Source organism: Electrona antarctica, assembly GCF_951216825.1.
Source record: "Electrona antarctica genome assembly, chromosome: 3".
In the NCBI taxonomy this organism is placed as follows: domain Eukaryota; kingdom Metazoa; phylum Chordata; class Actinopteri; order Myctophiformes; family Myctophidae; genus Electrona; species Electrona antarctica.
In genome coordinates this window covers 45,936,445-45,949,888 of record NC_136808.1, presented here as the reverse complement: position 1 = coordinate 45,949,888, position 13,444 = coordinate 45,936,445, and the positions used below count along the sequence as shown (strand labels likewise).

At 43.0% G+C, this 13,444-nt stretch overlaps 1 protein-coding gene across 1 annotated transcript in view; it reads left to right on the top strand.

The window, feature by feature from the left end:
- LOC306919821 (protein diaphanous homolog 3-like) overlaps positions 1-13,444 on the top strand; it is a 297,099-nt gene that overhangs the window by 37,861 nt on the left and 245,794 nt on the right. The window contains exon 5 of the mRNA XM_079496371.1: positions 8,066-8,196. Within this exon, the coding sequence (XP_079352497.1) occupies positions 8,066-8,196 (131 nt within the window). The remainder of the gene's footprint in view (positions 1-8,065; positions 8,197-13,444) is intronic.

Here is a 13,444-nt window from a genome sequence, read left to right as displayed (position 1 = left end):
CCTGTTCCTATATGTTGATCTGACCTCATCAAACCCTGTACACTCAAGACACGCTCCATATATGGCCAGTACAGAATTAATTCTATATGTTGATCTGACCCCCCCCCCCCCCCCCCCCATGCCAAAGTGCCAGCGCTCGCCCAGGAGTCTGTCGTCTGCCATCACCCAGGCGGATGCGTTCTTCTCGCCCTCAGGGCGTCTTACTGGTAGTTGACAATGCACACACGCACACAGGCTCTCCTTCCTCTCCAATGTGTTACTGAACCACTTGGAACCAATTGGTTTTTGCAAAAACCTAGACATGCATTTTATGACCAAAACACTTTTTGGACCGTGGGCATTAATCAAGGGCGAGGTGCTATTTAATAGACAGCTGCATTCATTTTCACAATCATTCATAACAGTAGGTTGCAGATGCAAGATTGTTGGAGAAATATAAACACCATAGCAGACCAATCTTTTTGTTTAGTTTTTCAGCTTATCCCTGTTGTGCTTAGCACGATTTGTTGTTCAATATCTCGTAATACATTTAATAACTCATTACTCACCTAACAAAAAAAGGTGGCGGAAGGAGGCTCGTAAACAATAATGAAAAATTGAGATTCCTTTTTTTAAATGCAAAGAAGTCTTTTATTTTGTACACTTTAGGCTACATCTTGTGACAATGTGAACAACCAAGAACAAACCACACTGCTTTTCATACTCGTCCTCATAGGCTGACCAAAGAAGACCTTTTTTAGGGTGAATATCTACATTTCTATAAGCTGTTGAGATATACGTCTTTAACAAAATGGTTTGATCAAATCTTCTGGTGCTCAGCTGAAGGTCACCAGTTTGCCTGATGTTATTTTGGAGATGGGCATTTAGAAACTAATGGGTCTGATTTCCTCTCGCTTTACTGTATGTCCATTACATTGAATGCACTATAGATAATGGGATGATGTGACATGATGATCTAAACCTCTCAGAGTCAGTGATTGAGTAGAGATAAGCAATAAGCATGAGTATGAGTAGCATGAGTAGTTTTCTGAAATACCTATGTTTCTATGTCAGTGTCGAGGACCCCTAGAATTATATGTATTTGGCCGCCAAACCCCATCTGAAAATATGTTGTTCCAGGGACCCCCCATGCAGAAGCAAAGATTTGAGTTAAAAACATTCGCTCTGAAAGAATATATATTCAAAGATTTGCGCCACATTTTCATGAATTTTCAAAAATAGCAGACCTACAAGCTCATAGCGCGGCACCGAGTGCTGCGCTATGAGCTTGTAGATCTGCTATTTTTCAATAGCTGAAGTATAACATAATGCTATAAACACCAAATGGGGTTCCCGCCCAGAATGGGTTAAATAATTAGAACATCAGCGTGACATGAAAACCACTCACTACAAACAACAATATTAGACCATTTTCCACTATAATAATCTCCAGGGTGTGCAATAACAAAGTTGCACTCACTCACAACAGTGCCAGTGATGCTGCATGCCATAAGGTGAAACATATTGTCCGAATAGTTCATTGAAGAAGGTGCTCTATCCCTCCACTCATGTTCTTGGCATTATCCATTACTCTGTTCGATGTTAAAATGGATATGTATGCCTTGCCAAGTCGTCTCGTAATAATGCACTGCCTCGAGAGGCTTTTATGATGCCGGTTCATCTGGCAGCCGGAAATGTGCTGAGTCACAGAGCCAAAAGAAATGAAACGCCAGCCACTGCACTGACTGTATGTGCTCTTGACTACAGCATTGCTCACGCAGATGACGATCATACATTTATTACTCCTGGTCATCATGGCTGAATAACTCTTTTAACTGTCTTCTTAACTTAACTGGAATCCCTCTTTGAATGGCATGTCATAATGGCAAAGTGGTGGCTATACATTCACAACACCCATCGTTGCCATGGTAAAGGTTAAATTAGGCTGTTCAGTGTGCAACAAGCCAGGAATTTATACCTGATGTTGAGCCGTTGCCACAACCATTAGAAAAAAAGTCCATGTTTACATTCTGTCAGCTAAGCTATTTGTGATAAGAACACGACATTCATGTGAACGTTGCATGTGCCAATGTGTGTGAGTGCTATTGACATGATACCCAAAGCCCCTCCGCTCGTAAAAAGCTGTCGTTGACATGGATTGATTGATTGATTGAAATATTTTTGAAACAGTTTTCAGAATTACAGTACATTTCAAGCACAACTCAATTCAAAGAATGTTAACTGTGAGTGGATGACCCAATAAAGCATTCCACTTGTTTACAAGAGGGTCCACCTTGTTCAAATCATCAAAAAAAATTGAGACGTACAAATAGACACTTCTATATAGCCAAAAAAAAAGAACAGGAATTCATCATAAATGAGGTAAAAAGGGAAAAGAAACATACAGTGAGGGGAGAAAGGGGTGGGTGTGTGTGTGGCAGATTTTACGGGGGCCAGTTTCGAATTGCAGCCGTCCGTAGGTGCCCTTTGAAAGCGGTTTTGAAGGAGTCAAGGGATTTGCATGTCTTAATGACTGTTGGTAGGGCGTTCCACATTTTGGTGGCATAGGAGCGAAAATAATTTAGTCCCTTGTTTGTGCCGAATCTGGGTTGCACATGGTTAGTTGCACTCCCTCTGGTGTTGTGGGTGTGGACTTCGTTAACATTAAGGAAGTATTTAGACAGGTACATGGGTATCTTAGTGAAGTATTTAGACAGGTACATGGGTATCTTGGTGGTGTATCGAATCTTGTGGACCAGACCCATTGCAAGATGCTGTACTCTCGTGGCCCCTAAATCGAACTCCTTTAGCCTTGGCCAGTAACTCTGAATCTCCGCTGCTTACAATATGACAACATGAGTTGACAAAAATGGTATTAAACAGCTTAACTTTTCGTGAAACATGGCCTTCATCACTCTCTTCATTTTCTAATATTTCTAATGGTCAAGTCATGGTCAAATTCAGATCCATTGCTCAAACCACTGAGGAGAAAAATGTCTCACAGACCGCTACAGGCAAGGACAGGCAGAGCTTTATTCATTTTTATAGTAGCATATGAAATGCCCAGTCAATATTATCACATGCCATTTTAATGTGTGTTGTGGCACCGGTCCACAACGCATAACGTACAACAGTGTCTGCATTTGTTACACGATGTGTGTTTCCCATTCCATCGGGTCTACTCTGCTTGTCATGCTTAATAATGTTCCCCTAAATCAGCACTGTTTAGATGAGAGAGTTGCGACAACTCTGTTCACTGTTTATTCATGGAGCTGCATGAGTCACTGAACGGTATGTTGTCGTCACTCTCTCTCTAAACAGCTCTGGTCTCGAGGCTGCGCTCTGTTCAGTGTGTTCACCACCTGTCACCGCTCAGCGCTCGTCTCTGAGCAAGATGGCGGCGCCCGTCCGTGTTGTTTTTATTACAAACTAGTGGCACAGTTGGTAGTGCTGTCGCCTCACAGCTAGAAGTTCCTGGGTTCGCTTCCCGCTCGGGGCGCTGTGGGTGCTGGCGGCGTGTTTCCTCCACCGCATCATCAGTGCCCATACCCGAGGCGGGGTTGGCGAAAGGGCCTTTCTGTGTGGAGTTTGCATGTTCTCCCCGTGTCCCCTAGGATAGGTACCCTCACAAAAAACATTCAGTAATCCTGGTCTCTAAACTGCCTCCCCCTGGCCAGCCGGGGCGCCTGATGGAGGGGAAAGGAACTGGTTGGTAACGTGTTCCTTCCACGCGCTACGTCCAACCAGGGAAACTCCCCCCTGTCAGGTGTAAAAAGGAGCAACTTGGACACTCAGGCATGAGGGAAGCATAAGTTCAAGTCCGTTGCTCTCCCCAGGTTGGCGGAGGGTGTGTAGAGCCCAGGATCACATTAGATAATTGACACAGGGGAGAAAAATGGGTTACAAAAATGATACAAATTATTTAAAAAAAAAATAACTAGTGGTTCTACAACGATTCCTACATGGATTGTATTGTTTATAACGTAGGATGAGGTCGGAGAAAAAATATTCTCTGGCCAATATCGGTAGAAGGCGCAGTGGAGTAACAAAGTATTTTTTTCCCGGTGGAAACAAAATCCCCTTTTGGCCAAAAGGGGATTTTGGCCAAAAGGGGGGGGGGGCTCAGAGTGCTCCCACTAAGGAAAGTAGGCTTTCTAATGACACAGCCCGCCTTTGTTTTGGTGAGTAGCAAAAACGTTCTTTTTATTTACGCTAAAGACGAGAGGCTGGTCTGCATTCATGCGAGCGGCGGAAGTTGAGAGTAACATAGCTCTAAATGCAACGCATTAGAGCTATGGATCAGAGCTACGCTACACCAGTCGACCAGTGGGTCTCAAAGTGTCCTTGAGTGGGTTCCAAATGGCCCCGTATGGGTTTGTAATTCTGAGTGTACAAATGAAGTTATTCTGTGTGCATAGAGCCCATTATTGTTAAAATTACAAAGATGAATATTTGTTTTAATATTGTCAGTATTATGCGTTTTGGTGGAAATTATGTTTGTATGATTTGTTTTTTCAATGCCTTTGTTGCTCATTGCGCTTGTCGATGCTATATTGCTGTCCAAATAAAATGTTTGATTTGCCAAGTTTCATAAAAAAGTGAGGGGAAAGAATGTAATACTTTATTATTCGTGCAGCCCTGCATACTTCACTGGCGAGCAGCGCCTGCCCTTCTGTGGCGCACCGAAAGATACTGATCATTAAAAAAAACACATTCCTTGAGCAAGCATGATAGGATTCTACAAAGTGTTATTTTTATTTTTTTTCCTGTTGGCTTAATAGAAGTGAGTGCATGCCTGCAGCGATATATGGGTGAGATTAATTTGAATTGGGGTTTGGGGGTTGTGGGAGAGACAAACTTGGTTTAATTCAGTTTCTTTGGCAGCCTGCAGGGTTTAGGGATTATTTCTTCCCCGCCAACAGTGATATGGGTTCAGTTATGTGGCTTTTTGCTGAATGGTACTTCCCTGACTTCCCCGAAAAAGAATTGGAAAATTCAAAAGTGTGTTGCGAGGCCCCCGCTTTGTTTTTTTTGTATGATTCCCTTTTTGCAGTTTGGCTCAGTGCCAAGAAATGGAGGATATGCGTTATTTCTTCTTTGAACGGTACTTCCCTTTGACAACATTTGGTCATCAGTGTGGCTGGTTTGGTAAATCTAACCACCCTAATACACCCACCAACAGCCTCATCTACAATAAATGGTGCATTTACTGCATATAGAACTTTTATACACATCGCTTTACATAGATTGTGCATTACATTAACCCATTCACACACGCATTCATGCACTGGTGGCGGAGGAAAACCATGCAAGGCACCACCAACCTGCACAGCGGGAGAAATTAGGGGTTCGGAGTCTTGCTCAAAGACACTTCGACACTAACTCTAGGGGAGCCCAGGATCGAACTGGGAACCATGTGGTTTCCATCCGTCCTTTATACTGGCCACTCTACCCACATTGGCCCTGGATAGAGTCAGACAAGTAAATATAGTCTAATATCAACAATCATAGTTTTCTTTAAAGCATAATATTTTGCTTTCTTTTTACTTGCGTTTGGTACAAGCCATTGGAAATGTGTTATTTAGGATACAGATTAACCATAACACTGGGTGGTTTTGGTTTGGGAACTAATTAGGAGACTTGGCTTACTCAAATCTGAAGAGAACAGAGGAATACGCAATTGGCTTTATCCATAGCCCTGGGCTTGCTTGAGGATGTTTGGCTGGTGGCTTTGAATCAAAAACTTGCAGAAATGTGTTGGTCAGTAATCAGTTATCTTGTTTATATGAAATGTTTGCCTAATTTAATTTAGTTCTGCTTCAGGGTGTTTCTTCGTTCTTGAAAATGGGGCTAAATAATCACCGGCATAGTGGTAGGCTTTTTAACCAAGCAAAGCATAAAACTGCGTTCGGACCTGAATATATATATATATATATTCTCGTCTTTGCATTGACTTTGTATGTAATCGTGCTGCTCTAACCATCCAAGTCTGAACGCACCTTTACCGGGAAGGTTGGATATGATATACAGATGATGTCGTTTACTAAACATTATGTTCATCCTTATTTTTCTATATTTTTTAGATTATTGAACTGCGGTGTCAAAGGCAAGGCACACTTTCACCTACACTTTAGTGTAAAAAGAAAAGTATACACAATTGTTGTTTCACATACAATAATAATAATTGTGACTGTAGGGCGCAGATTACTATGAAAACCTGAAAAACCTGTCGATCCATCTGTCACGCCACCATATATCGCCGTCAGTCCATCACGCCTCATGGCACGCATTCTCAACAAGTTCTCAACAGGCCCAAAAATGAAGGCCCTAATCAAACCCTGTACACTCAAGACACTGCCCCCACTGCTACCCTTAGATCTCCATATATGGATCTGACCTGTTCTGACATTCCATATGTTGATCTGACCTCATCAAACCCTGTACACTCGAGAGTCACACGCTCCATATATGGTCAGACCTCATCAAAACCTGTACACTCAAGACACTGCCCCCGCCCCCCCCCCCCCCCCCCCCCCCCCCCCCGCCGCTGCCACCCTTAGATCTCCATATATGGAGCTGACCTGTTCTGACATTCCATATGTTGATCTGACCTCATCAAACCCTGTACACTCATGACACACTCCATATATGGCCAGTACATAATTCATTCTATATGTTGATCTGACCCCCCCATGCCAAAGCACCAGCGCTTGCCCAGCAGTCTGCCGTCACTCACTGAGGCTGGATGCGTGCATGCAGCTTCTCACCCTCAGGGCATCTCACCCTCAGGGCATCTCACCCTCAGGGCTTCTCACCCTCAGGGCATCTCACCCTCGGGGCTTCTCACCCTCAGGGCATCTCACCCTCAGGGCATCTCACCCTCAGGGCATCTCACCCTCGGGGCTTCTCACCCTCGGGGCTTCTCACCCTCGGGGCATCTCACCCTCAGGGCATCTCACCCTCAGGGCTTCTCACCCTCAGGGCATCTCACCCTCGGGGCTTCTCACCCTCGGGGCTTCTCACCCTCGGGGCTTCTCACCCTCAGGGCATCTCACCCTCTAGGGCTTCTCACCCTCAGGGCATCTCACCCTCAGGGCATCTCACCCTCAGGGCATCTCACCCTCTGGGCATCTCACCCTCAGGGCATCTCACCCTCTGGGCATCTCACCCTCTGGGCATCTCACCCTCAGGGCATCTCACCCTCTGGGCATCTCACCCTCAGGGCATCTTACTGCTACTAATAATACAAAGAGCGGCTTATTGATGACAATGTGCAACTTCTATGATAAGTACCCTGTCTTTTGCATGCTTGAATGAACCTAATTTTGACATGACTGGCTATGCATACACAATCCTTACAAGATGCCTCACCTCGTGAATGGCTACTCTGCACATACTTTAGCCTCAGATGAGCGGCACAAAAAGAAAGAAATTACAAAAGCAATTTGTTCTCCTTCATCACCTTATCTGATAAACACATTTTCAACAAATTACTTGCAATTGATTTTCTCATTAGTCATTTTGTGAGTGGTGTCTGCAAAGATGACTACCAATCAAAAAAGTGCTGAAAATACGTTCCTCAATCACACATTAACTACCACCAATAATATAGTTTTGATTGCATATACCATATTTACTATGCATGCCATTGATGCTTATGTGATGAAATCATAGGTCTATATTTGTAAAGGGAGGCATACGGTATTGAATTGATATTCCTGATTAGCATTGTGTTCGGGAAATAAGGAGCAGGCGTCGCTAGATAATTTGATGGGACAATCTGGCGAATAAAAAGATTGTGTGACAGACCCTTTGAATCTGGCATGCATAATGAAGTGGGGCATGTTCAGCTTGAAGCTGATGCTGGTGCTGCCCCTCTAATGCTATTGCTTTATTATTTTTATTCAGAACATTGGCATTTCAGTCATTTGGAATTCCAGTGATTTTCCAGAGATATAAAATAAGCTACTGTATGTTCTGCACCGGTATATTTGCTTATGTTCTTCCATGTCTATGTGGATTGTGGACTAAGCATATAGGCTAAGAACTTGGACCTGATTCGTTTTTTGCCTTGTCTGTCTTGCAGGGCAGCTTGAGAAGCAGTCATCAAATCTCCCCCCAGGAATTCCTCGGGGAGCTGAAGTCGGGGGCTGTGGACGAGCGCCTGTTTGCATGTCTGGATTCACTGCGCGTCTCCCTCACTAGCAACCCTGTCAGGTGAGAATGAAAATGGCCTTTTTTCGTACATGTAATATCTGCCCTTACAGTTGTCTATTTGCTTTTGCAAACACACAGACAGACAACATGTTTCTCTTCCCTGGTCACCATACACTTGTTCCTAGTTTGCCTTCATCCCTTCGGCACACCCAATGGGCTGTGCCCTTTCATAGATATGATATGATATGATATTCCAGAGGTCTTTCCCTCACTGACCCTCCCCTGGTGCTTGGGAGTCGGGACCCTGCAGTGCAACAACTGCCTGCAGAGATGTATTCATATGTATTGCAGCCACACCTGTATCTTGGTTATTCCCTTGCCTGATTTTTAATTGTTTGATTCATATCAGTGGTGTCCCTGTTGCCTCCACTGCATGTTGTACCACAGAGATGACACAGCAGTCAGCAGGTGGGGGTCCAATTCCCCCATTCTCTACTTTAATTACAGCTTTCATGCTTTTATTTTAAAATGCAGGTCACATACAGAGATACAGAAAGCTGCAGGCAATCGAGGGGCAGACAATGAAATTGACAAGTTGCTTGCATTAAAATTACGCATGATTTCAAGAGCCACTTTTTTCATTACTTATGCCCTTGTCAGGTCCTTGCATATTTCAAATCCCTCAAATCTTTTCTCATATGCATTTCGCGCGCGTGCGTGTGTCCGTGTGTGTGTGTGTGTGTGTGCGTGCGTGCGTGCGTGCGTGCGTGCGTGCGTGCGTGCGTGCGTGCGTGCGTGCGTGCGTGCGTGCGTGCGCCTATGTCATTCAGTAATGGGTTTCTCCTCATGGATTGCTGTGCTGTCTAGTACAAGACAGATATTACATCTGTCTGTTGCAATAATGAAAGTATGTGCTGAGTGATAAATGGTTCATTCATTTAGATAGCTCGCAACATTCTGGTAAAGATACTTGGTAAAGGAGTTTTCATTCATTTACATCAGCGACTTTGAAGAGAGCTTTGGGTCATTGTACACCTCTTTGCTCACTTTGTAATTGTCTTGTCAGGCCGATAGGCTAACGATCATTTCCCCTGGATGTGGATACCTTGGATTATGACACAGTTCCTCATATAGGGCATGCCTATTTCCACTTAACACTTTGACGCCATACCCCGCGTTCCCCGCATTTTAATCAAATATCCAACGCTGCCGACATTGTTTTATTACCTTACTAAATGGTCTGTCGTCTTGTTATGATCAGACGCACCAGCGGCCATGACAATGCGAAACGAAACCACAGTGCAGAGCAAGTTGTAGTCCAAACAAACCCCCCGTCCACTTGCATTGGGCTCAATTTCCCAGAAGCCCTAGCAGCCCAGATGATGACTTGATTTCCGGTTTCGTCATCATAACGCGACGGCCTCGTCATCAGGTCCCGGATAAATGCGCTGTTTCTTTTTAATTATTTTAAAACAGAGAATTAAACGCATTAAACAAATAGCGGGAATAGCGTATTATGCAGTGGCGGAACACTGGATCAAACAATTAGCGGCACTAGAACTGTTAACTAGATTTGACACCAGTTTGCATTTTCTTTTGCTACTTACTTATAGTACTTACACCTATAGCCAAAATGTGGGCATAGGCCACGAACAAGTGCTTTCCGGGCATCCCGGTCTTGGGCCAGTTTTCTTCCAGCTGTCAGAAATTCCAGCATTTTTTGGCACTATTTGCTGTAACTGGGGTACACATTTTGTCCAACAATTACACAAATTGGTAGATATATCTTGAGTCATGTGATGAACAAGTATTCAGATTTTTCATATTCCATTCTAAAACAATGTTTATTACTCTGCACCTTATTTGCCTATTGACGTTCATGAATAGATTATAGATACAAATATTTAATTTTCGACCGGTTCATACATGAGGGGTGGTAGAGGTGTTGACTATATGTAACTCAGAAGATGGACAGCGTTGCAGCGCAGCCCATAATCAGAAGATACTTGGAATCAGGGATTGGAGGCAATGATGACAGTATCAAGACATGTAGTAGGGACACCATGGGAGGGACACTCACTCTCACACACACTCACATGCACACTCAAAGACCCTCTTCTAGATCAGGGGTTCTCAACCCGTGGGTTGCGACCCCTAAATTATTTTCGGGGGACCCCAAATTATAAAAAAAAAAATAATTGAGTGAAAAAGTGAATGGCTGGAAAATGGAAATGAAGAGTTTACATAGTACATGCATACACTAATTACACTTTCCTTAATGATTATATCTGGTTTCAGTATTTATTTATGATATATTTTCTCTATTATTAAGGTTATTTTTGCAGTCAGTTTGTATTGGGGGTGGGGAGGGGGGGAGGGGCGGGGATCCCGAGACATGTCCAAAGCATTTCCGGGGGTCCCCAGCAAAAAACGTTGAGAAAAACAGTATCCACACACCGTGCATTTGTTATATTCTTGTCATTACAGTATGTTTTTTTCGAATAATTGCCACTTGGACAGATTCAGTTAGAAATCAAGAAATGCATTAAAATGAACAGCAAAAACAGTCTAGCAATATATAAACCCAATGTTTTTATAGCTAGCTTGACTGGTGTTAACCTTTTTTAGAAAGTTGTTTCCTCTCGAACTGCAATCCCTTATCAAATCCGAAATCTGCAGACAGTGCAGCTTAACCTCACAAACACCTTGCTCTCTGTCTCCATGCAGCTACAGCACAGATGAAACTTTTGTTTCGGCTTGCTGTACAAGAACTATGTGTACTGGCAGATACTGTGCATATACAGTAGGTTGGAACTTGGAACTAATATGATTCCCCTACAAGCCTGGCTCCTGTGCAGAATTGTACACATTGTTGCTGTGAATAGTACAATAGCCTATAATAGCCTATACAGTTGTATTGTTAGAGACACCTGGCACACTCATTGTAAATTACAGTTTGCCTCTACTGAGTTTGCTTTTGTATGGGTAAATAACCGTGGTCCGGATCACAGTGCCTGATTTGTCTTGTTATACATGAAGAATGTTAGATGTTTTGTCAACTTTATAAATTATGATCCAAATGTTATTTGGTTGTTTTTTTTGGTTTTGTCTGTGTTGTAGATGCACGGCAAAATGAACAGAGGTTTTGGCTTTGTTTTTAGTCATTCATTTTTAATGAGGAACTAAAATGTATTGTTTTATTATTCATTGAAATAATTCCATGTATCCACAGAGTAAATCTGAGGCCCAATATCATTTGCTTATCCTTCAAGGATGGAGATTGTACTCTCAAAGTCAAATTAGAGTGTGTTGTGTGTATGAAGATGTACAGATTTTTTATTTTATATATTTTTTTTAACTTTTTTACTTGATTATTTGTCACTACGGGCCACTCCACCCATTTTGCAACCAGATCTTATTTTAATTATGTTTGTTGTGTGTAATACGTGTTTTATTTATTTTAATTTTAGTATTTCAAAGTGCCAGTAATGTCACTTCCTTCGTGGACTACATGTGTGGGTGGGAGGGGCGGGAAAACACTGTCTATTTAAAGTGAACCTATGCGATGGCCCCTGGAGCTGGTGTTTATGCTAACAGCTGGCAGCAATTATAGTTAAGTGGAGTCTCATAAACAAACATTTTGTCTAATGCTGCACGATTCTTGCTCAAATGTGAATATTTTCCTCCACAAGAATTTCTTTCTTCTATTTTCTATTTTTTTCCATGAAATTATTTATACTAGTCCTTACCCGTTCTGAATATATGAACAGCAAATGATGTTCAGTGTGGGTAATGTGATGTAATAGATCACATTACTGATAGGGGGGAATTGTTTACAGATGGTCTTGGGAAGTTGGGTTGGGCAGTTATGATCCAACAGATATAAAAGTGCACAGTATTGTAACTGTTGCCAAGGCAATGCCCCGTCCGGGTGGAGTTAAACCCTGTTGTTGTTGCGTGCTAACGGTAGGCGGTTAAGACAACGTCTCCATTTGGCCACCCCGAGTCCCCGACAGATAAGCATTCCATTATGATGGAGCTGTTAAGTGTGTCACGCAGCCACGCTGGGTGCGCGCGACGCAACCCCCGCGTTGGCCGCGATGCTTCCCCAAAGAAGAAGTTATGTCGACGGACGCAAGAGTAGCTGTAGGCTACTATGGGTCCGAGTGGGTCTGATGTATAAGTCTGATGCCTGCCTGGGGGCGGTGTGGAAAAGGGGAGGTGCGTTGGAGAATAGAAGGGGAATGTTGCGCGGAAAACTGTGTCCCAGTATTAATCAGTATCCGTCCCAACATGCATTTCACTGGTGACACGTGATTTGCGGGGAGATGAGTTGTTTTTGACGCAAATTCATGTAATTAAGATGATTGTTAGAATTTTTGGCGTGTACAGGGCAGATTGAGGTTGGAGGACAGGGCTGCACGGCGCTAGGTTCCTTGAGGCTGTCCGTGCGTTGTGGCGTTGTGAGGAGGCGCTCTAGGTGAGCAGCTGTCTTGCTCTATGCTAGGGAAGGGACAGACTGACTGACTGACAGACAGCGGTTCTTGAATTTAATAATGATATATATATATATATATAAAAAAAAACTAAACAAAAACATAAGATTAACTAAAATGAATTGGACAGCCAACTAGTGCTACACGATTCTTCACAAAATGAGATTGCATAGGTGTCTCAATCTAAATCTCGATCTTTTATCGATTAATTCAATTTTCAATTTTCGTCTTTATTGACTAATTTCCTATTTTAGCTCCACACCCCGCCCCATGCGCCATTGATTGAATTAAATATTTATTATCAGTTTGCAGAATTACAGTACAATTCAAGCACAACTCAATACAAAGACTGTTAACTGTGAGTGGATGACGAAAGCATTACACTTGTTTACAAGAGGGTCCACCTTGTTCAATTCATCAAAACATTTAGAGACGTACAAATAGACACTTCTATATAGCCAAAGAACAGAACGGGAATTCATCATGAATGCCAGTGCAGGCCTCTAGTCAGGCTTCCTACAGTATTCCTTTCTTTTGCCACAGCAAACCATTTTGTTAACTCCATGTTTTCTGACTAACTCGGACAGGTACACAATTTAAGTTAAATGCTTTGGGGCACAACAAGTCCCTCGACCTTGCCGGTCTCATGTATAAAACAGTTCCAGTGTGTTGTTGGTGGGTGAATGCTAAGGTGGCAATATCCTTGCATCATCTCCTGACCAGCTGGCCCTGTATTTCACTGGTTATTATCTGCCCTTGTTGTTTGATCTCATATGGTTCTGGGCCTGCGGCTGTCGTCCACAGTGTGGTAG